This window comes from Elgaria multicarinata, chromosome 9 (genome assembly GCF_023053635.1).
Source record: "Elgaria multicarinata webbii isolate HBS135686 ecotype San Diego chromosome 9, rElgMul1.1.pri, whole genome shotgun sequence".
NCBI lineage: Eukaryota > Metazoa > Chordata > Lepidosauria > Squamata > Anguidae > Elgaria > Elgaria multicarinata.
The window spans coordinates 95,928,348-95,953,605 of record NC_086179.1 but is presented as its reverse complement, the minus strand read 5'-3'; the positions used below and the strand labels follow the sequence as shown (position 1 = coordinate 95,953,605).

Genomic DNA, 25,258 nt, shown 5'->3' with positions numbered 1-25,258 from the left:
TATGATGATCTGTGTTGGGATGAGGGGGAGTGTAACTTCATTGATTTTCCTTGATCTCCCCATTACTCTTGATATAATTAACCATGGTATCCTTCTGGGACAATTGTGTGAGTTGGGAATGGAAGATACAGCATTACTGTGGTTTCATTCTTATTGGGATGGTTGGCTCCAGAATAAGATGCTTGGGAAATATTGCTCTGCCCCATGGATCCTCCAGGGGTTGTTTTTGCCCCCATGCTATTTTACATCTACATGAAACCATTTTGTGTGTCATCTGGAGTTTTGGAGTGCATTGTCACCTTTTTGCTGATGACATGCAGCCCTATTTCTCCTTTACATCTTCAGTAGGTTAGGCTGTGGATGTGCTAGATTGGTGCATGGCTATGACAATGGACTGGATGAGTGTTAATAAACTGAAGCTCAATCCAGACAAGATGGAGAGGCTGTTAAGTGGGTGTTTTTTCTGACTGGATGGAGAGTGCTTAGTCTGTTCTGGATGGGATTGCATGTTCCATGAAGGAGCAAGTTCTTAGCTTGCGGGTTCTCTTGGAGCCATCTTTGTCGTTGGAGGCTTCATGTGGCCTCAGTGGCTCGTGCCTTCTATGAACTTTGGTTGGTGGCCCGCCTATGCTCCTATCAAGACATGGTTCAATGGTCTATGCTCTGGTAACTTCCAGTTTAGATTGCTGCAATGCACCCTACAAGGGGCTGTCTTTGAAGTTGGTTCAGAAGGTGCAGGTTGTGCAAAATGCAGCAGCAAGATTGATAATGGGGATTAGAAGGTCCGAACATATAACATCAGTTCTGGACAGCTTGTACTGGCTGCCCATACATTTCCAAACCTGATTCAAAGCACTGGTTTTGACTGATAAAGCCTTATACAGCTTGGGCTGCAGTATTGACAGAATGCTTCTCCTGTCATGAACCTACCTGTATACTACACTCATCAACTGAGGCCCTCTTCTGATTGTCTCCTCTGAGGGAAGTTCAGAAGGTGGCAGCAAGGGAGAGGGCATTCCTAATGGTGACCCACTGATTATCTCCAGTGAGGCCTGCCTGGCTCCAACATTGTCATCTGTTCAGCGGTAGGTTAAGACCTTTCTCTACTCTCATGCATTTAGCACCATATGATAACATTTTTACTTGGGTCTTGGGATTTCTTATTATTGACAGTTAAAATTGTGTGTTGTTTATATGTTTGTATGTAAATGGTTTTATGTATAATATTGAATATTTAAGGTTTTAATCTTTGTAAACACCTGGAGAGACTTTGGCTATTGGGCAGTATAGAAATATAATAAACTAATGAATGAATGTGTCTGGATGACACTCTAGGTTTTACATAAGTGACTACAGTGATTAAGTACAGTCCTGTATTTAGGATGAAACTGCACAGGAGGAGACAATCGTCCCACTATTTCAGTCATTTGTACTTTGATGAATTGTAGCTTAGTGACTTAACATAGACTTTTAGTCTTAAAACAGGAAAGTCAGTCTGATGTAGTGTTTAGAGTGTTGGACTAGGACTGAGGAGACCCGGGTTCTAGCCCCCACCTGGCCATGAAGCTTCCAGGGTGACTTTGGGATAATCATTGACTCTCAGCTGAACCTTCCTCACATGGTTGTTGTGGGGATAAACAATAGAGAGGAGGGGGAGGATCCTGTATGCCGCCTTGGGCTCCCTGGAGGAAAGTCAGAATATAAATGTAACACATTAAAAGAATAACAAATTAAATTCTCAGAAGTCTCCAGGCAAATCTAACATAAGCACACATTAATGTATTAACCTCCACTCCAATTTTTGTTGTATGCTGAAGGACAAATATTCCCTCTGTGTAGAAAGGGAATATTTCACCATCCATCTCCTCCTACAGCCAAGTTGTGACATCAGCCGTGTCTTTTCATTGTTCCTTCCTAGGATGTATGCATAGCCTACATTATTATCTTTTTAGTGCCAGTCAAAGGCCTTCCCTTTTTCCAGGCTTGTAGAGACCTAGTTCTATTTTTTTTTTTTTTTGGCTAACCATTCATAGAAGCTTTAAATCTCCTCTCATTACATGTGAACAGGAGTGGGAGTACTCAAGCCCAAGGTTTGTGTTGGCTTGTGCATGTAACAACAAATGATGGTTTGTTAATCAGCCAAGGCAATGCCTTGTTCAACATTAGCTCATGTTTTATGTCAGCCTCCTTACATTATTTGAAAACTCATTGTTTTGATAATTTTGAGTCCAATCAGCCCCTGAAGATTTACAGAGAAGACATCTACATCAGACAGAGGGTGTACTTTCTGTTTCTTGTGGCAAGCAAGTTGGAATAATGGGTGGTCTAGGCAGTGACTTTTGCAGCTGATGAATGTTTTTGCTCTTGTTTGGAGATACTTGTGGTTGCAGCAGGTGGTTTGTAGGAGAAGCTTTGCTATGTTGCTAGGTTTGACCCTAGCTGATTGTGGGGCCAAGCAGCCCTCACTCCTATTTTAGCAAGCAAATGTCATAATCATGGAAGTATTATGCCACCTACACAGTGGCATTCTTGGCTTTACAAAATATTTGATAACAGGCTGTGGTTAAATAACAGACAGTAAGTTGAGAAGTTTGCCAGCTCTAGATTTCAGCTTGTTTTGTGCTTTTAGGTATTTTATATTATGCTTCAGTGCTTTAACTGTTTAAAAATGATTTTTTTCTATGACTGCTGTAAACTGCCCTGGGAGTTTTGTTATACTAAAGAGTAGCATAGAAATGTTTTAAATAAACAAGCAGAAGCAGAACTGATTCGCAGAATGAAGTTTGTTCTATGAGTACAAAGAAAAATAATTATACTTTTTGATAGCAGTTTTTGCAAAAGTGTACTAGTTTGCCATTTTGGTTTTTGCAGACATCTTATTAAATTAGCCAGTGTTACTGAAGCTGGGATCCCTGCAAGAATTTTAGGCAGAGTGTATAATTAAGAGTGTGTGTTATATTTTAAAATATCTCCTGAGAAATCTGTGTTCCAGGTTACTCCCTTTTCAATAACCAGGATGTATCCTGTGCTCTCAGCTTAACTTTAATGTTAAATGAAGCAGGTTTTTGAGTACAAAAACATTTTAGAATATCTGTGCACACAAGGGCTGGGAACAAGCTTTGAAAAGAAAACACTTGGCAAACCTGCCATAACACATTCTCTTCATCTCTCTCATGCTAATTAGAAATACACTTTCATCCTAAATTGCTTTGGACCAGGAGTGCAAAGATCGAGGAAGCAAGTAGCCATTGTCACCTAAATTGGGATTCTCAATACATCTGAATTGCTGCAGCAGCATGGAAGCTAGATTCTTTTCTACCTGGATCCTAAATCTTTTAAGAAGAAGGAAAGGCACATTTGCTTCACATTGCTTGGCATGTCAAAACAAATGTTAGGTTTTCAGATGAACGGGAAAACATTCAACAAACTCACCAGAAGTGTTGCAAGTAGCAAATTGGGGGCATTTTTGCGTTTCTAGGGGAAGGTATTCATACGAATTATGTGGACATAAATGAATTGTCCTTTGTATTTGTGCTTTTAACCTGTTGGTTGTTTTATTATGGTTTTAATCCTTGTGAACCGCCCAGAGAGCTTTGGCTATTGGGCGGCATAAAAATGTAATAAATAAATAAATGTATGGAATGAAATTGAACAGAATCAGTTGCAATAAATCATGTGTAAAATGGTAGTAAAAGTTGGTTTCTCCTAAATCCCCCCTCCCTCTTTGGGAACTGAGAACAATAAAGCAGATGGGATGACAGTTGGAACTGAATGGAAAAAAACCCAAACGAAGCTCTGACAGGACACAGCTGACCACTGGTGGATTGATCTAAATCACAGCAGTTTAAATCATGATTTAAATTAAGTTTCTCAATTTGAAATATACATCGGTAGGCCGATGGAAGCCTGTGTCCTTTAGCTTTATTCACAAGCCCAGGAGACAGTGAATGAATAGGGATCCTCCAGGCATGAAATAAGGTGGATGGTAGGCAGCAACCGGAACTGGGGTGCGCCGCAAAGAGAGCTGATTCAGCAGGCCCAAACCAGGAACCACCTCCAACACTAACAATGTCAAAGTTCAGCTCCTCCTTCTGCAGCCAGAGACTGCTGCATGCACAACACTGTATGCAAATGAGCTCCTTCATGTTAGGGCATGTTTTCCCTGCTCCCCCCCACCGGGTGGCGTGTACTCATTTCTCTACTGCTTTTTACATATATATATATTAACTACATTTCCCTCACCCTACCTCCCAGGACCTCTCAAAGCACTTAAGTTGAGTTTGGGGTTTGCTGTATAGTAAAAAAAGAAAGAAAAGCCTTTACTATGAACAATATGAATAATTTAGCTCTTTAGTAATTTTGACTTTGTCACCCTCCCTTGCATTGCTAAGACTTGAACTCTAACTGGCTGCTCTAAAAATTAGAGCATGCTGGTTTGTAACTAAATAAAACCTTTATGTAATCTAAAGCATATCTTTTGTATTGGATATTACGCAAGGATCATTTAGTTCAGGGGTGCTCAGCCTACAGCCTGGGGGCTCCATATGATCCCCTTCCATGGCCTTAACTGGGGCCTCCTGGATGCCATGACCTGCTTGTAACTAAATTTCCCTCCTGCCAGTTTCTCATCAATTATACTGTTGCTACCAGAGATACAGATAGCTGTTTCTAGTGAGGAAAGAGTGATTTGTATAAGGGTCTTTGAGGGAGGGAGTGGAAAGTCTTTTGTATAGGTTTGCTGGAGGGAGAGAGAGAGAAGGCTCTCTGTTCCCACACTGATCTTCCTATCACACTTTTCTTGCTGCTGCTAGCAGTGAGGAATGAGACATCTGTATTAGGATCACTGAAGTGTGTGTATGTATGTGTGTGCATGCATGTGAAGTCCCCAATCTGAGACCCGAGTATCACATCTGGCCTGCTGGGTCAAAAAAGTTGTGCATCCAAGCCTTAATTGAAGGCTAATGCTTAAGTTCTGTGCACCCCTCTTTGAGAACAAGTCCCACTAAACAAAGCATAACTTGCTTCTAAATAGACATGGATTAGGTTAGGCTACAGCAAGTGTCCAGCACTTTCTAGAAGGAAGATAGTGAGCAACATAATGTTTCTTGCAAATATACCTTCATGGAGAAAGGTGCCCAAGTTGATGGTTGCTCTGCTACTCTAGGCACTCTTGAATGATACTGATAATCTGGACTCATTTTATTCTGCTTTCTGGCATGGGTTTGGCACTAAAATGGTTTTCAAATGGCTGCATTTGTCTTGGTGGGTCACAAGTTGTGCAGGTTTGGCCTACAGTGACCCCGTTCAGACAACACGCTAAACTATGCTGCTTAACCACAAAATGGTTAACAGAATCGTTAACCATGGTTTACGGTGTCGTCTGACACATTTTACCTAACCATCTTGCCCGTTAACTACATTGTGGTTATTCTCACTAAACACATTATGCAACGTGGTTAGCAGCACTAACCATGGCTAAAAGTGTCATCTGACATGTGTCCGTGGTTAAGGGGCCGTGGTTAAGGCATAGAGCTTCCAGTACAGAGTTGCCTAACTAGGTGGGGCCACTGTAGCCAGCAGGCTCTATGGTTGCTCTGGACTGCTTATTGATACACTCACTGCTGCTAGGCATGTGCTCCGCTCCGATTAGAAGCGCAGAAGCAGGAGCGAATTGGCCTGCTCCGCCTTGCCCAGAGGCAGAGTAGAAGCGGACCGCGGACCCCTAGAAGCAAGGTGAAGAGAAGCGGCCATTTTCGGAGCGCTCCGGTTTCCGCGGTTCGATCCGATCGCCATCTTGAAACATTCTGCCCATTGCAGAAAAGAAAGGGGGATAACTGTGTTGTTTTTGATGCTATCTTTCTGAAAATTCTTGTGCTTAGAGAGTCATGGCTGGGGGTCATTTTGAGCATACTCTCAGCTCTCTGCATGCTGTGGTTCGCGTGCTATATTTTTTTAAAAATCGGGTAAACAAACGGACAGCGCGGGTAAACCGGCGGTTTTTTTTTTTTTGAAGCGATGATAGGCACATTCAACTCCCAATCCTGATGAGAATTGATCACCTCATGAAGCATTCTCCAATCCCAGCGTTCGAGGGGGGGACTAAGGCAGAGGCACCCTCAGAGCTTTGAGCTCGTAGCGTCTTGTGGGTTTTGGCGTTCGTGGAGAGAGGAGCTCCTTTAGTTAGTTGCTGCTGCTATGTTTGGAGATAGATTAGGATTTAGCTTGGCGCGTGTGTGTGTTTGTTTGCTTCTTTCTGACTTTTAGCTTAGTTTGCTCTGTGTTTTTCCCTTACTTTGATTTAATATAAACTTTATTTTTAAATTTTGGAGTGTGTGTTTGTTTGTTTGTTTGGTTGTCCCCCCCCCTCTTAAAGCCTGACTGTGTTTCATCTTCCTTCTTCCTTCTATATACAAAAAAATACCAAAAGATACCAAAAAAAATTTATTCTCTATTTCTTCTCTCTGTTACTTGGACTGTGTGTGTGGCTGTGTTATTGTGTGAGTGTGCTGTGTGCACTGTTTGTGAAGTGCAACAGCCACAGATTGAGCATTTCAAATCCTGTTTGGGCAAAGCACACACACTTCTTGTCCCATTTCCCTACATATAGTAATATTTCTTATACATATTATTATATTCTTATACATATTATTCTTATACATATTATTATTAGTATTAATATTTTATTCTTATACATATTATTAGTAGTATTAGTATATTCTTACAGATATCATTAGTAGTATTAGTATAATATCATCATGAGAAGAGGGAGCAGGCGCATGTCTGTGGTGGGGCGTGCTGAAAGCAGTGGTCAAGGCAAGGGTCAGGCTGGCACCAGTAAGCAGGCTGCCTCTCCTGTGAAAATCAAACGGGCAACTCCTTGGCTGGCTGCTCCGCAACAGAAGCAGGAGAACCAGCAGGCAGAGCCACTCTCTTCTGCAACTTGTGCCTGACGTTCTCTTTTTGAGGGTGGGAATGGGAAAAGTGCCCCTTTGCAAGAGGCAGGTGGCAGCAGTGCCATTAGAGGAGGAGGAGGAGTATCCCCAACTCCTTCATGATCGTTTGAGCCCACGAGCCCGCTGATGGACCTGTCTCCAGACCTCCTAGACGAGGTTCTTCTCAGCACAGTGGAGGGGCAGGAGGAGGAGGAGGCGGTGGGTGCTGAGGAGGAGCAGCAGCAGGCTGAGGCTCTCTCCCCAGTCTCATCCCACACCTCTTCCGCTGCAACCCCTGTTTCTGTGGCAACACCAGAGAGCTCAGGCGGGCAATTGGTGGTATCACCGCGGAAGCGAAAGACAAGTGTAGTGTGGGACCACTTTGAGTTGGGAGCGGATCCCCGCTTTGCTGTCTGTTGCCACTGCAAACTCACCCTAAGCAGGGGTTCATCTACAGGGCATTATGGAACCAGCAGCATGAAGATGCATCTTCAGAGGCAGCACCAGTCGATCTTGCTGGGGAAAGAGGCGGGCAAGGCGACTGGTTCCAGGGGAAAGCCGAAGGCTGCTCTCCCATCCCCACAAGGGTTAGGCAGGCAACCCTGCAGGACATGGGGTGGGGGAAGTATGGACCCACAAGATGGCGTTTTCCAACGCCCACCCAGATCACCACCTGCATCGGTGAGATGGTGGCGTTGGACGACCAGCCATTCAGCCTCGTCGCCAACGCAGGCTTCAAGAGGCTGATGGCGCTTGTGGTGCCATACTATAAGCTGCCGTGTTGCACCACCCTTAGCAGGTGGGTGGTGCCTTCCCTGTACCGTTCCTGCAGGGAGTTAGTGCTGGGTCGTCTGTGCCAGGCAGAGGCACGGATGGTGCACTTCACCTCGGACATTTGGTCCAGTGAGGGCGGAGTGCACGCTTACCTGTCCCTGACGGCTCACTGGTGGGCAGCCATGGGGCAGGAAGCATCCAGCACTAGAGGGACTGGCAAGGAGGGCTACTGCTGGGCCCTCCTCCATACGCAAGTGATGGACCAGTCCCACACGGCAGGGGAGATTACGGAGGCCATGAACCGCATGGTGGATGGGTGGCTAGCTGGGCACAAGCTCACCCGCGGTTACATGGTCACGGATGGGGGAGCCAACATGGTGAAGGCGGTGCGCGATGGCGGATTCGAGGGCATCCGCTGCATCGCGCACGTCTTGAACCTGGTGGTGAGGGATGGCCTTGGGATGGGCAGCAAGGCCAACCTCGGTCCCCTGTCCGGTATCCGTAACCTCCTGGAGAGCTGCAGAAAGGTGGCAGGCCATTTCCACCACAGCGTCAAGGGCAGTCGATTGCTGCGGGAGAAGCAGGAGGAGTTGAATCTCCCGCAGCACAGGCTAGTGCAAGACGTGGTGACACGCTGGAACTCCACCTACCTCATGCTGGAGTGTATGGTGGAGCAACAGCGTGCCATCCACGACTTGTTCAGGGTCAGGGACATGGGCGTCCACCCAGCCCTGGGCAAGCAGCAGTGGGACGCCATGTCCCAGCTGGTGGTGGTCCTCCAGCCGTTCCTTGAGGCCACCGAGACCCTGAGCACTAGCTCTGCCCTCCTCAGCCAGGTGATCCCTGTATGCAGGCATCTCCAGAAACGGATGGGCGAGTTTCTGGAGTACAAGGATCCCGTCACCGGCAGGCGCTTTGAGCCTGAGGTACGCGAAGCAGTGACTAGGCTGAGGGACGGCCTGACGCGGAGGCTGGAGCCCATCCAAACAGACAGGGTCCACATGTTGGCAGCCATGTGTGACCCTCGTGTGAAGGATGGGCTTTGTGGGCCAAATACCAGGCAGCACTGGGTGGAAATGCTGGTGGGTGAAGTGCGGGTGGTCAAGAGGGTGGGTCAGAGTGAGGCAGAGGAGCAGGCCACCACTCCCCACAGCGTCAGCAGCAGCAGCAGCAGCAGCCTCACCTGCATCCCTCCCAGCAGGAGCACAGGCCAGGGGTTTTGGGCAGAGGCTCTGCACGCCGTGGTTGGGCAGAGACCCTCCCCAGCCACCGGCCAGGATGACGCTGCAACCGCCGTGCAGCGTTACCTGGCAGAGCCCATGGAGGACTGCTCCATGGAGCCCCTGGCTTACTGGTCATCCCGCTGCCAGATTTGGCCGGACCTGGCGCGGGTGACCATCGATCGACTCAGCTGCCTACCCACCAGTGTTCCAAGCGAGAGGGTGTTCTCTATGGCGGGCGACATAGTGACCGCTCTCGCTTGGAGCCGGACTTGGTGGAGCAGCTGGTCTTTCTGAAGGGCAATCTGCCCCTGCTGGGATACCCCACCCTCAAGCCCTCGTGGGAGTGACAGGCAGGCTCCCCTCCCTTTAATTCCATCCCTCCTTCGGTTGGCAGGCAGACTACAGTTCAGGCAGGCAGGCTTATTATTTTTATTATAATGATGATGATGATGATGATGATGATGTGGCTGTGTTTCAGTTCACAACATCAACTCTGAATCATTCGATTCGTCTCTCTCAGTAAGGTCATGCCTTCTTCGCCTTACATACAGGCAGGCTGGCTGTAGTACTGCTACAATTCAGTTCACTAAGTCAAATTCAGGCTGTCTCTTCCTTACTACCACAGTAGACGACGTAGCAGGCACTGCCAGGCTGAATCTTCCCCTAAAGGAGAATACTTCCTGCCTGGTGGGCATCATGAGTCTCTACAAAAGCTGTAGGCAGAGTTTGTCACCGTCCGTGTGTGTGTGTGTGACTGTGTGAGGGCAAAGCACCACACTCGATTTCATTTCATTTCTGTGGCGTCTGGTACAGCTTAGTAAACTCATCCGGATAGTTTTCCACCCAGTTCCAAAAGACTCCATGATTGACTGCACGTGTTTGGGTGAGGTGCAAGCAGGGGGCAAGGCAATGCCTGGCACCACCACCACTAGCCAGGCTGCCTCTCTCGCGGTGGAAATGAAACGGGCTAGTCCTCGCCTCACTCACCACAATGAGTTAGTGTTGGCTTTGAGAAGCGAACGGACACTGCAACTCATGGAAGTCTCATCCAAGCCCTCTTCCTCGGTAACGTTCATGGCTTTGAGAAGCAAGCTGACACTTCAATTCATCATTCACTACCCCAATTGCGGGAGGTAAACTCCAGCAGTCCACGGGTCGCCCTTTGGAGTGCCCTGGGAGTGGAAGACGTACTCCTTGATCCAGAAGTATGGTTTTGAGAAGCAAGCTGTCACTTCAACTCATGAGCCTCTGTGCAAAAGCTGTCATTGTGTGTGTGGTTGTGTGTGTGTGACTGCGGCTGCCTGTCTCGCTGCGAAAATGAAACAGGAGAGTCCTCGCCTTTGAGAAGCTCACTCTCACTGCAACTCATGGAAGTCATTGACTTCAGCACAGCCACTACAGTGGAGGTGGTGGTCCTCCAGGATGTGGGTGATGAGGAGCAGCAACTGGCCAAGGCTCTCTCTGCAGTCTCATCCAACCCCTCTTCCTCGGTAACGTTCATGGCTTTGAGAAGCAACCTGACACTTTAATTCATTCACTTCCCCAATTGAGGGAGGTAAACTCCAGCAGTCCACGGAGTAAGACTTTACCAAGGGTAAACTCCAGCTACCCTTTGGATAGCTCAGGGATTAAATGGACTACTCGACCAGTCTGCTGATTTTGAGAAGCAACCTGTCACTTCAACTCATTGACTTCCCCTATGTGTGGGAGGTAAGCTCCAGCAGTGCACCGGTTGTCCTTGGGACAGAGAAGCTGCATTGCATGAACCAGTGCCATGGCTTTGAGAAGCAAGCTGTCACTTCAACTCATTGACTTCCCCTATGTGCGGGAGGTAAGCTCCAGCAGTGCACCGGTCGTCCTTGGGACAGAGAAGCTGCATTGCATGAACCAGTGCCATGGCTTTGAGAAGCAAGCTGTCACTTCAACTCATGGACTTCCCCTATGTGCGGGAGGTAAACTCCAGCAATCCACTGATCTCCCGTAGCACAGCCACTTAGTGCGTACGGACAGTTTAAGTTTTCTGAGAAGCGAGCTCTCACTTTACTTCATCTTGAAGCTCAGTCATTGAACAGCCACTATGGTGGATGCTCTCTTCTCTCTCCTCAGTCTCATCCCACCCCTCTTCCTCTTCCGCTGTCACCCCTCTTTGAGAAGCAAGCTGTCACTTCAACTCATGGAATTCCCCTCTGAGAAAAAGCTAAGCTCCAGTAATGCACCGGTCGTCCGTGGGACAGCCAATTAGTGCGTACGGACAGTTTAAGTTTTCTGAGAAGCGAGCTCTCACTTCAACTCATGACAGTCATTGACTTCACCACAGCCACTTCGCAGTGGATGCTGTGTTCCTCCAGGATGTGGGTGAGGATTAGTAGCAGCAGCTGGTCGAGCTTCTCTCCCCAGTGTTGTCCCACCCCTCTTCCGCTGTAACCCCCTCTTTGAGAAGCAAGCTGTCACTTCAACTCATGGACTTCCCCTCTGAGAAAAAGCTAAGCTCCAGTAATGCACTGATCTCCCGTAGCACAGCCACTTAGTGCGTACGGACAGTTTAAGTTTTCTGAGAAGTGAGCTCTCACTTCAACTCCTCTTGTAGTGCGCCGAGTTGAGCACAGCCACTACGGTGGATGCGCCTGCCCGCCTGCCTAGGAGCCGTCCTTGTGAGGTAGCTGGATCTGCTGGGACTGACTCCCCTGCAGATCTATGGCTTACTTGTGCAAGGTACCAGCTTTTCTGGGCCCGCCAACGCATGCCTGCCTGCCTGCCTGCCTGCTTTCCCCCACCCAGGGTGCTACTGTGGTGGGGCATCTGCCAGGACTGACTCCTCGCCTGCCTCTCTGCCCGCCTGGTGCCTGGGAGATGGGCTTTGCTGTTCGTGCCCAGCACCCTCCGGCACGCTTGCTCCCAGTCGTCCTCCTCTGTGCCCCTCAATGCGTAACTGCTGGCTTAGAAAGAAACAACCAGCCATCTTTGCCTCACTTCCTCCTTGCGCCCGCTTACGGGTTGGTTTGCTATGCATTAGTGCTCAAGCCATCCTTGCGGCACTACAATGCATGCTGCCTGCCTGGCTGCCTGCCTTCCCTCGCTTCTCCCCTCCCTTCTCCCCTTCCCGCCTCGCAGGGATGGTGTCTTGCTTTGACTCAGGGGAGAAGTCCTTCCTGCGCTCACTTAGACTTTATCAAGTTCAAAAATCCATTTTTCAAGTGTGGAAGAAGATTTAGGGTTATCTCATGGCATGTTGGGATTTCCTTGGAACTGGCCCCATTGAGCTGTCTGCATTGCAACTTTAAATCCCTGACATACTGGAGTGTCTGATTTTCAAAACTTCCCCTAACATCAGGGGATGATGGGATTGGCTTGAAACTTGGCGTCCATGGGGACACATGGGTAAGCTGTCATGGGCCCAAAGGATAGGTTTCTGACGTGCAAATTGACGTAGTTGTAGAATGGGACTTGATTTGGGGTGAGTTAAAAGGTTTAAGCCCCGCCAAAAATCAGGGGATGATGGGATTGCCTTGAGTCTGGGCGTCCATGTGGACACATGGATAAGCTATCATGGTGCCGAGTTTGAGGTTTCTAACATGCAAATTGACGAAGTTGTAGAATGGGACAATTTGGGGTGAGTTAAGCCCCGCCAAAAATCAGGGGATGATGGGATTGCCTTGAGTCTGGGCGTCCATGTGGACACATGGATAAGCTATCATGGTGCCGAGTTTGAGGTTTCTAACATGCAAATTGACGGAGCTATCGCAAGGGGTGTGAATGGGGTGCCCGATTTTCATAAATTCCCCAAAAATCAGGGGATGATGGGATTGCCTTGAAACTTGGCGTCCATGTGGACACATGGATAAGCTATCATGGTGCCGAGTTTGAGGTTTCTAACGTGCAAATTGACGGAGCTATCGAAAGGGGTGTGAATTAGGGTTATGGGTGGTGCGTTAGAGGTTAGAGCCCCGCCAAAAATCAGGGGATGATGGGATTGCCTTGAGTCTGGGCGTCCATGTGGACACATGGATAAGCTTTCATGGTGGCGAGTTTGAGGTGTTTAATGTGCAAATTGACGGAGCTATCGAAAGGGGTGTGAATGGGGTGCCCGATTTTCAAAAATTCCCCAAAAATCAGGGGATGATGGGATTCCCTTGAAACTTGGCGTGCGTGTGTATACGTCCATGAGGTGTCATGGTGCCAAACTTGAGGTTTCTAACTTTAACAGAAAAAAAGTTGTATACTTTTTTAGCTTTTAATGCAACCCTATGGGCGGGGGAAACGGAGCTCCGATCTGGATCCGGAGTTCCACAGCGGAGCGGAGCAGGCATGGGCGGAGCGAAGTGGCCCGATCCGCATATCGCGGATCTGGAAGAGAAGCGGAGCGGGGGGTCCATGCACACCCCTAACTGCTGCTGCCGTTTCGTGTTTTGCATTAGTTTTTTGGAGCGATTTTTGCTCTTCTTAGTAGAGCATGCTTACAGTAGAGCTTATTAAACACTCGCTTGCAATTTCCCCATACGAAGCATCCGTTTCTCCTATCTCATTGAAGTGCCATTACACCCCTCAGGTTCTGATTATTGTGGCGGCACTGCCTGATGGCTAGCGCAGCCATCCTGGAAGGCTTCTGCCTCCCCTGTGATGATTGTAGAGGTATAGCAGGCATGGTGATGCAGAAAGCAAAACCTGGTGATGCATGCATATAAGTGCTGATTTCATTGGTGCCTGCTCTAAAATGATGACCGTAACTGCCAGGGCTCCTACCGCTGGGGCTGCTGGGGTACAGGGTGGATCAGTTGGACGAATCAGGTGTTCCACTAACCACTTTGTGGTTAGCGTGTGGTTAAGGTAAACTTAATCACAAAAGGGTTAAAAGTGTTGTCTGCAAGCATTCCTCATGTGGTTAGTGTTAACCACAAACCCCAGAGTGTCGTCTGAACCAGGCCACTGTAATCTATTTAAAATTGTTTCTATTGAGAAGGGAAACATCATGCTCTTAAAAATAGGAAATAGAATACCTTAAAAAAATAAAATAATTTTCAAAAACTGAAACATGGTAAGGAAGATGTAGAATCAGTAGATCATTAGAATGGGGCTTACAATGCGTGTAGAATTCAGTGAGACTTACTACCGGGTAAGCGTGTGTAGGATTGCATTCTTAATTTACTTAGATTGTAACTAAATGCAAATGAGCTATGCAGCGCATAGAACTGGAATCTCTGCTTACCTTTCTTCTAAGGAAGTGTAGATGTGACGAAATCATAAAATTGTGTTATTGTTTATATGTGGATATTTAAGGGTGTGGTTCAGGTTTGGATTTGCTGTGGACAATTCTTTTATTTTCAGGAAATGGTAAGTAAGTGGGAGGGGGAGGTAGAATAGAGAGCAGTGTGTATGGTGTCGTCTGATTGGTTAGTTGATTTGAATGGAGGGAGAGACAGAGGACAGTCTGGCAGTTAGTTAGAAGGAGGGAGTTCGTTAAAGAGAGTTAGAGGAGTCAATCAGGGTTTTGTGGAGTCAGGGTTGAGGAGTTAGTGAAGGTAGGAGTGAGTGAGATTTAGTAGAATAATTCTTATAGTCTGAAATCTGTTTCTATATGAATAAACTTTGTTCATAGGTTGTTTTAAAATCCATGTCTGCTCTGTCATTGGCGCTACTTCAGGTAGACAATATACTCACACTCTCACACACAAAAGTATATTATTCCCTCATTCTTTTAGAAAATGAAGAATAGGGTGGTGCAGCGAAATAGAGGTTGGATAATAGGTATACATAAGTGTTTGTATAAGAGACAGAAACTCTTGTTGGTTACATACAGTTGCAAAAGAATTGCCTTGCTAGAACGAGCAAACATCTAGCATTCTTTTTCCAATTGTTATCAGCCAGATGCCTCTTGAAGCTCATTAGTAAGGGGTGATTGTGATGACCATCCCTTGTTGTTGGTCCTTACTGTATTGTTATCAAAAGTATACTGTCTTTGAACATACATGCTCCAGTTAGCTATCTTTTTGGGTAGTAGCCTTTTACAGACATGATCACCTGAGAAATTGTCTAGTATTTGGATCCTCAATGAAAAAAGGCTTCCGGAGCAGCGTACAATCAGTCAATGAAAAAAAACAGTGACCATTGTGACGTCTTGTGGCAAAAAAATCCACAAGTAAATTATGTGTTTGTGAAGAAGTGCTTTTTGTCTGGTTGTCCATAATGCCAATCAGCTGTATCTCTCCTGAGTTTATACTTGATATAATGCTAGAGTGAAGTATAGATGTTGTGGCAACTATGATCCCATTTACTACTTTAGAAAGGTGATAGCTGTGGAAATTGTTAATGTCTGTGATTTTTATTAACTTATTGGTCACTTCATATAGGTTTTTGTTTATTGAATTCTTAATTTGTGCATTAATGTATTTCTGGCTTAATTTCTGGTTTCTCTTATTTCAAAGCGTCTCCACTGTTGCTATATGCAAATCGGCGTGATCTACGATTGGTGGATGCTGCGCAGGTAAATGAGAATGCTACGGTCGTTGTGGGTAGCTTGGAAGATGCCGCTGCAGTGGACTTCGTCTTCATTCATGGCTTGATATACTGGAGTGATGTAAGCGAAGAAGCCATTAAGCGAACAGAATTCAACAGGACAGGAAGTGTGCAAAATGTGGTTATTTCTGGGCTTTTGTCACCTGATGGGCTAGCTTGTGATTGGCTGGGCGAGAAACTTTATTGGACAGATTCCGAAACAAACCGGATCGAAGTTTCCAATTTAGATGGATCTTTGCGAAAAGTTTTATTCTGGCAAGAGTTGGATCAACCAAGAGCGATTGCCTTAGATCCTATGAGAGGGTAAGTCTCTTTTCCTTTTAAACTTTTTCTTTTGTGTGTGTGTGTGTGTGTGTGTGTTTGCTGGGTGACTTTTTCTTGCTCTGTAGAGATTCCTAGGGAAAGATTGCAGATCCAAACTACTTTATCTCTGTGTAAAGATGCACAGGACCATCTCACCCCCAGCTGCAACATCTTTTTGGGACTGGGAGCTTAAGAGGCAGGCTCCTGCTACCTGGGATCATGTCCATCGGATCCAGCCAGGAGAGGAAGCCTACAAAGCAAGGGGCCAATCAGCAGCTGCTGTTGTCCTGCCTTGGGGGGTTTGTCTAGTCTGCTGAATCTCCAACTGCCTCCTAGCAGACTCAGGCTCCCAGCACAGAACCATCTCACCCCCAGCTGCAACATCTTTTTGGGACTGGGAGCTTAAGAGACAAGTATCCTTTGGGGGTGTTGTGTATTTTAAACTTTTTTTTTTTTACATTTCTTTTCCTATGTTTTAAAACGTATGTTTTAAACTTTGTAATACCGCCTTGAGGTCCAGTATTGGGCAAAAGGCGGAATACAAATAAATATAATAATAATAATAATAATAATAATAATAATAATAATAATAATAATATCCCTATTCTGCTGTAGTGGTACTTACAGAGTCACTGTTCGGCAGCAAAGCACACTTTCTCTGAATTTCTGCTTGTATTCCAAAAAGCTGTTCGGTTCTTGAATGACACAAATTAAGGTCAGTGATTCAAAACAAGTGTTTTTAGCATTCTTTCAGTTAATATCAGTTAATTGCAACTATTCCCTCTCTTTTCCAACCTGTCTCCATATTTTCACGGCTATAAATTCAATACAAGTGGCAATTTATAGCATAACAGCAAATAAATAAATAATAATCTTATAATCTAAATCTTGGCTGAGGGAGAGACAGGATGAATTGTAAGCAAATGCATTTAAACATGAAATATATCCTTGAATAAATGTAAGCTCCAGACTAATGTTTCTCAAACTTTGTTTCACGTTAAAGAATGGTGTGTTTCCTCAGAGGTGAAATCAAAGCATAGGCGTGCGCAGCACATTTCATTAGGGGGTTCAGCCAGGGGTTGTTTTTTTTAAGGTAAACATTGATTGAATATACAGTAATAAAGGACTTTTTTCACTCATCAAACAAACGAAATAAACGAAAACTGAAGTAAACTGTATTTTTGTTATTAACAAGTAATCTGTACTTTAAAAATACACATTTTGAAACGGAGACTCTGAATACTTTTTTTTGCTGTAGTAATAACCAGGCATATATAAAGATACAGTCAATTTTCACCATCTTTAAATTTAATCAGATAATGACCTAATCCAAACTTACTAAAACAGATTCAAGTTTCTTGATCTTCCTGTCCTAAAGAAGGAGGCATCGCTCACCAGGTGTTATGAACTTAAATTCCTCAATAACATCATTATAATTAGCTGACAAAACCAATTCTTGTTCATTGTACAAAATCATGAGTGAGTCGAGTCGCTGTTGGGACATTGTAGTTCTTAGTTTGGTTTTTACATGTGTTAGTTTCGAAAATGCTCTTTCACATGAACAGCTTGTAACAGGCAAGATTGCAAATCATTGAATACATTTGTAAAAGGCCTGGAACATGGAAGACTGATCCGATTGCTTTAGCCAATCAAGCCATTCTCTGGTGGTGTTTGTAGTGCTACCTTTAGGAACAGATCCTTCATAACCCCGAAGCAGTCTGACTTCAGCTTCCAACTCATCCAAGGACACTTTAAATTTTTTGGAAATGATTCTAATATCATCCCTGCCAATGTCTAAGCTCAACAGCTTTCCCACTGCAGTCACAATTTCACAAGTCTCCTGTTCAAATCGCTGGTCAATGCAAGTAATCATTGAGTCTAGGAGTGGGTAAAAGGAAGTTATTCTCTCCTGCTCCTCTTTTGTATCAAAGTGATGCTGGGACTCAAACATGTCATCAATCCGAGTAGATATTCTTCTCTTCTTAACTGGGGGAATAGATATATCACGCTCTTCACATATTTTCACGCTGTCATTGAAAATAGATTAAAAATGTTCTGGGTCACTTCTCATCGCAGCCAAAGAGTTACGCAAACTTTTCACCCCTGTCATTGCAGTCAGTAGGTTGAGTTCTGGAGCTTGAAGAGCCTTACTCACTTTTACCACCATCTGGAGAATAGGGTGCATCATATGAAGGGCAAAGATGAACTTGAATGAATTTAGTTCATGGATAAGGCCCTTGGCTTTTATTTTAGCGTCAGCAAGGCGAGTTGTTTCATTTATCTCTTTTAAAGCTTGTAAAATGATGGAGTAGTTTTGTTTTACAGCAGCCACTGCTTCTGCTCTGCATGCCCATCTTGTGTTTGACAGTGACTTCAAAGTTTTCAACTGGGATCCTATGTCTTGTGCAATTTTCTCCAATACTGCATGTCGCACAGCACTCCCCTCCATGAAAGCATAAAGAGTCTGAATAACACCAAAAAAATGAAACACAGTTCTGTTTTGTTGACTTGAAGTGCATGCATCTACTAGGACGAGGTTCAAGCAATGTGCATAGCAGTGAACATAGAGTATTTCACTGTTTCGATGTTTACATTTCATTTGAACTCCTGCAGTACATCCAGACATAGTAGATGCACCATCAAAACAGACAGACATCACTGAAGACCAGTCCATTTTAAGAATGCCAAGGACGTGATCTAACTGGTCAAAAACAGATTGAGCATCAACTGCTAATAATCTCTGAACAGATACAAAACGTTCAACTGGACCATGTTTTTCATTGTCGAAATATCGCACCACAATGGATATCTGTTCATGGTGTCCACAGTCAGTAGTGTCGTCGGCAATTATTGAAACCATTTTTCCATTTAGTGAAGAAATAATTTGTTGTTGCACAACATTGTGACAGGCCACAATTAAATCATTTTGGATGCGATTGCTCAGATAGGTAGCATTTCGAGGAGAATGTTGCACATGCTCTGCCATTACGGGATCATATTTTTGGTGCATAGTGACAAGATCTAGAAATAAGCCTTTTTCAACACTGTCAGCTTTTTCATTGTGACCCCTGAATGGTCTCCCACCTTTTGCCAAACACAGAACAATGTCAATCAGACGCTCCATTATTCTTTGGTTATGGCATCGTTCTTCTTCTTGCTTAGTCAGATAAGCCTGCTTGCCCTCATCCAACAATGCATCAATAGGTTTCCCTTCATTAAAAGTTGACCATGAAGAAAAGCTCAACACATGAGATTTGAAAGTTGGTGGTTTTTAAAAGTTTTGCTAGCCTTATGCCAACTTCTGAAGCCCTTACGAATAAATGCTAAATCAGGGTGACCTTTGTTTGTTGGCATATTAGAGAAGAAGCAACGGCAGAAAAAACAAAATGCTGCATCCTTTGATGGGCTGTATTCTAGCCAACTATACTTTTCATACCAATCAGAATGAAAACTTCTTTTACTTTTTGCCATTTCAGTTTTAGGAAATATGCTCAATTTAGGCTGATAAGGACCTCTAGATAATCGGGACTGGCGTTCTAATCTGTTTTTTGGAACATCACAGGCTGGGTCATCAGGTGAAATGTCTGATGGCTTTGAAGAGGAACTACACTGACCTGAACTAACAGACAAAGTCTGTTTCTGTTGTTCATTACTCAGTTCATTGCACACACTAGAACTAGTGGCAGCAATAACTTCATCTTCATGTAAGTTCTTCAGTGAGGAGTCAGAGCTATTTGCACTAGTATCAGCACATTCATTATAGTTCAGTTGTCTGCTCCTTTCTTTATCTTAACCACAAACCGATCCATATTTTAAAATTTGCTACTGTACCCCACTATTTCAGTGCACAGGTTGCTACACTTGATGGTCCCGAGTGCTCAGGATTGCAACTCCCTTTTCTCCAAAGGCCCTTTTTTTGAAAATAAATAAATATTGTAGAGCTAGGAACAGTGTAGAAAAAAGCAACTAAAATGTTCATTTGGCTTTAACAACTTTAGCAAAAACAGCTGAACCCAATGGAAATTTTTATGCAAGTAAGTAGGTGCAAGTAAGTAGGCTGGGTGACCTACTTATGCAAGTAAGTAGGCTGGGTGACCATATGAAAAGGAGGACAGGGCTCCTGTAACTTTAACAGTACTGTAGAAAAGGGAATTTCAGCAGCTGTCAATTGAAGAGGGTGAAATTCTCTCTTCATCACAACAGTTAAAGCTACACTAGCTATAGTAGAGTGGCCAGATACAAAAGAGGGCAGGGCTTCTGCAGCTTTAAGTGTTGTGATGAAGAGGGAATTTCAGCCTCTTCAATTCACACCTGCTGAAATTCCCTTTTCTATATTACTGTTAAAAATACAGGAGCCCTGTCCTCCTTTTCATATGGTCACCCTACAAGTAAGTGATCACCCAGTCACTCCCTACGTAGGTGGAAGGGGGGTGGGAGAAAGGGGATGCCTGGCAGGTTATGAAAAAGCCCAGGGCAGACAAATAAAGCCACGTGCACGCACATTGCAACTGGATCTGGAAAAAGGATTTGCACTTGAGGCCAGGGCAGGAGGGCATTGCAACAGCTGGAGAAAGATGGGGCGCGAGGTCTGGGCAGGGAACAACCCCATCAAGCCTCGTGCAGCGCAGCTGGAGAGAGGAGGGGCACTTGAGCCCCCGCAGGAAGCAATCCCCGGCAGGCCACATGTAGCACACACCGTGGCTAGGAAGAGGCCAGGGCAGGGAGGGAGCAATATCCGGGGAAGCCGTGTGCAGCATGCACTGAGTGAGGCTGGAGTTAGGCGAGGCGCCCGGTGCGAGGCCCGTACAGGGAGCAACTCCCAGGGAGGCTGTGTACGGTGTGTGCGCCGAGGCTGGAGATAGGTGAGGCGCGAGGCCCGGGCAGGAAGCAACCCCCAGGGAAGCTGCATTCAGTGTGTGTGTTTTACGTATGTGGCGCCAGATTGCTGTTCCTCCGTGCCTTGCGAAGGGAAAGGAAATTGGGCCAAGGGCTTCAGCTGGCTAACACACACACACACGATGGAGACTCCAGCTTCAAAACTGTGACACTTGCCTCCAGCACGACACCCAGCCAGTCACCCCAACGCAGTACGCCCTACACGCCTCCGCCCGCTCGCCAGCCTCCCTCTCCCCATCCAGCACAACACACGAGAGAAAACCTTCTCACCCCGGTGCCACTTGGCCGCCCCTACCGTGCTCGGCTCCTGCTTCCTCCTCTAGCTGCTGGCTGAGCTGACAATAGCGGCTGCTCTGTGCTGAGGCAATGGGGAGGAGCAGGAGACACCCCAATCACCGCGGAGCCAACGGTCCCTACTCGCCACGAGCGTCTTCGCCCTAACCAGCTTGCGTCACCATAGAGGAGAACGGGAGAGCGTCCCTGGGAGACGCAGGGCTGGCCCAGGGCCCCGATTTTCCCGGGCATTGTCCTCTCTCCCTGAAGTTGCTCTGCAGCGACGGGGCAAACATGGCGGCGGCAGCATATTAGGGGGTTCAGCTGATGCACGCCAATGAATCAAAGCTTAATCAATAAGTAATGGCAGATATACTTCTGTTAAAGATAGCTTGCCTATGGATGACTGATCTTGTCCTGCAATGAGCAGCTATGAAGCAGTTTAGATGTTTGTCTACAGCAGACTTTCAGTTCATGCAGGGTGATAGTGAGGTCCAGCAAGCCTTTGTGTAAGGTTTATGCTCCTTAGCACACATCTTCAAATCCTCTGCAATGTACAGGGATTCCTTGGCAGACTAGTCAATAGAGAGTGTTGCTTTACACTTGCCTGGATGGAGGTTACTCTTGTCCTCTAATTTTTCAAAGTTTACTAGGCATGTTATTTACTGAGCTAAGAAATATATTTTTGAGAGATAAAACCAACATAGACTCTCTGCCTGTTTGCAAATGCATTCCTGTGTATAAAAATAACACTAGCCCTTCTCCATATGGTTTTAATCACAACTCATAAAAGCTAGTGTGGGCTACAAGATTTAATGGCTTCCGTGAAATTGTCATTTTAAGTGTTGCCAACAGCTCATTAGTAACATTTACTAGGCTTCCCTCAATTTTTTTCCTCCTTGTATCTTCATCTTGTTCTTATTCTGACACTGAAGTTCTTTTGACAGGTGAAATGCCAAGCTGGTTAAATTCCACAAAGATGATGTAGAACGATCTATCGTTGTGCATGTTCAGATAGGGATGTCGTGGGTGTACAGTTGGGTTTGTGAGGGCAGTGGAAACCCCCCCCCTTGCATCTGGTCCCAACTGGATGCGGCTTCCAGGATTGTGCCCTTTGCCCCTCCCCCCCCCGTTAATGGTGGCCATTTACCCTTGTGTTAAGGGAGCCTTTAAGGTCCCCAATTGGAGCAGAAGAGGGGAAAGCAGGCTCCAGAAAGTGTGCAATTCCCTCTGCCACGCTAATTCCCCCCAGCTTCTCTGCTCCAAGAGGGTCCTTTAAGGCCTTCATTGGACTGAGGGGGGGAGCATTTTCCCTGGCCATCCTAATGGTGGCAGCCATTACTGCAATGGGTGGGTACTGATTGCTTGTCAGCCTTGCATGCACTCGGGGGAGGAGTCGTGAGGTGGGCAGGAGTAATGACAGGGCAAGCGCTTGCCGATTTCAGCAATCCCTATCTACAGATGCTTACCGAGTTCAGTGAACATTGTTTGCTGAGGATTCATGGTGATGTAATGTGTTAATGCACATAACAGCACTATCATTATAGTGAGTTTGTTAATGAACAGAAAGATGGACTTCACAGTAGACCTGTGTAATTTAACATAGTCAGTAGATTTTAGCAGGCTTTAACTGACAAAAATCTGCCTCATTTCTTACACGGGTCTCTTACAGTTATCTCACCCTTTTCTCAAAGTGTCTTATCTCAAGATGAGCTGGGAGGTTTGCACTTCTAACCAGGCAAGGAAAAGGCAATTAGCTTCTCAAGCTGAATGCTTTGGGAAGCTGTGAGAGGCGGAAGGGATGTAGCCTGTCAGCTCCTGAGAGGGAAATGGGCAATCTAGTAGAGGAGCCAATAAGATCCAAACCACAGCCTTCGTGCTTCATTCTTGCTTCAGCAAACAATGTACACAGTCAGCCTGGAGAACTTTTGTGGCTCAAGGAACAGCTTCTGTCTATCCCCCCCGATAAATTCCCAGTTATAAGGGTTTGATTGTATGTGTACCCTACATTTTTCTTCCCTAAGTGTAATACCTTACATTTCTCCCTGTTAAAGGACCTCTTGTTCCTCTCAGCCTGGTCTTCCAACCTGTCCAAATCAGATTGCATTCTCATTCTGTCATTATGGGTGTTGGCCAGACTGCCCAGTTTTGTGTCATCTGCAAATTTGATAAGACCCCTTCAGTCCCATCATGTAGGTCGTTAATAAAAATGTTGAATAATACTGGCCCCAAGACAGAAATAATGTAATCTTTCATTTGCAATCCAAAATGCTTAAGCACAAAGGCCCTGATCTTGTTTGTTATTTTGTCAAAGTCCCAATGAAGCAAGCTAGTCCTGAAGATTTCATGGAGTGTCTTCACTGTTTTGTAATTTCGCCCCCACCGCCACTCAAAGTTTTGTGATCAACCAGTGAAGCCCTGTTCCAGGTACTGGCTTTCCTGGATGTTAAGACTGTCATCAAACGTGGCTCTGGGATCATGGAAAGCCTCCCTCCATCAGATTTTATGTTTGGATAAAATGCCAAGATGTGGCCTAACTCTGAATGTTTGGGCTCCCATATATTATAATAATTAATAATAATAATAATAAATTTATTTGTTACCCGCCTCTCCCTCTGGATTGAGGTGGGGTACAACACAAATGCAAACATCATATAACTAACCTTAAACAAAGCCCTATGAAGAGAGAGTGAAAGAACTGGGCATGTTTAGCCTGGAGAAGAGAAGATTGAGGGGAGACATGATAGCACTCTTCATATACTTAAAAGGTTGTCACACAGAGGAGGGCCAGGATCTCTTCTCGATCCTCCCAGAGTGTAGGACACGGAATAACGGGCTCAAGTTACAGGAAGCCAGATTCCGGCTGGACATCAGGAAAAACTTCCTGACTGTTAGAGCAGTACAACAATGGAATCAGTTACCTAGGGAGGTTGTGGGCTCTCCCACACTAGAGGCCTTCAAGAGGCAGCTGGACAGCCATCTTTCAGGGATGCTTTAGGGTGGATTCCTGCATTGAGCAGGGGGTTGGACTCGATGGCCTTGTAGGCCCCTTCCAACTCTGCTATTCAATGATTCTATGAACTAAAACATCCAAAACCAACACATCACTAAAAGCAGCACATTACTAAAAGGCAAATTTAAAATTCAGTTATAAAAGTGTACAAGATACTGGAAGTAAGATTTGTTTAGCAAATAAGACATTCGGAAAAACTCATGTTCTGATTTATATAAGCAGTTTAAAAGTAATATTTTTACAAGCTCAGAGACCACTCCAAAAGGAGAGAGAATATATATTTGCTAAAGCTCTATGTTAGCTTTTATGTATAAATAGGGAAGTACAGATTTTGTTAAATCAGTACATCCCTATTTGTCTGTGTTTCATGGATTGTCAGGTTTCGTTCATTCTATCATCCTCTCATTGATGGAATCAGATTTACTTTTCCAGAATTTCATTCTACTTGCACTAATTAATTAATGCAAATTAGTCCTAATGCACTTTACCTAATGGAGATTAGCACATTGTGCATGTGCAATTATTTTGCATATATTGTCAAATATTTAAATTTCAGTGCATTCATAAATGTGAAACACAAGAGTATTGTGGTTATTCACACAAATTCTTGTTCCGTGTTACCAATTCAGAGTTGATGGTGACAACTTTGTTTTACCTCAGAAATTGTGATAGTTTGGTAATGACAAGTCCTAATATCTGGACCCAATATCTTATCTTTCCTTAATGTAGAGAATTAATTTTAAATCCTTGTTACAATATTAATTCTGCTGTTCTATTACTAATATAATTCTGTTGTAATCTTAAATGGAAATTGTACATAGGGTGTGTGTAGCTGCTTGCTGACTGTGGAACAGGGTGGGAAGCTGGAATTGGTATTCTGGTTCTGATTTAAGCAAGTTTGTTTGCCCCTGACGATCCCTTTTGAAGTTGAAACGAATGGTGTTCTTAGTTGGAGGTTTTGACAGGATTGGCTGCTTAGTATGTCTCTCATTAGGGTGTGTGTGTTGGGGGATGAGTGGGGAGAGATGCAGACACTTATTTGCATGTATTTTATTCCCTTCTCTTATTATATTTTTCCTCCAGATGTCTTGTAAAATCTTCCAGATCACTTCACTTAGCCACTATTGAAAGCCACGTGTTACTTTACGAAATGTTACACTATTCGTGAGCATACTTATGGCTGAGATATATACCCATGTTGTTGCTCGGTAGCAGAGGTAAGCCATAAATGTTTTGGACTACAATTCCCATAAGCCCCAACTAGCATGACCATTGGTCAGCGATTTATAGGAGTTGTAGTCCAAAACATCTGGAGGCCACCAGGTTGCCCACTC

At 45.2% G+C, this 25,258-nt stretch overlaps 1 protein-coding gene across 1 annotated transcript in view; it reads left to right on the top strand.

The window, feature by feature from the left end:
- LRP6 (LDL receptor related protein 6) overlaps positions 1-25,258 on the top strand; it is a 161,016-nt gene that overhangs the window by 15,908 nt on the left and 119,850 nt on the right. Inside the window, exon 2 of the mRNA XM_063134374.1 lies at positions 15,349-15,742. Within this exon, the coding sequence (XP_062990444.1) occupies positions 15,349-15,742 (394 nt within the window). The remainder of the gene's footprint in view (positions 1-15,348; positions 15,743-25,258) is intronic.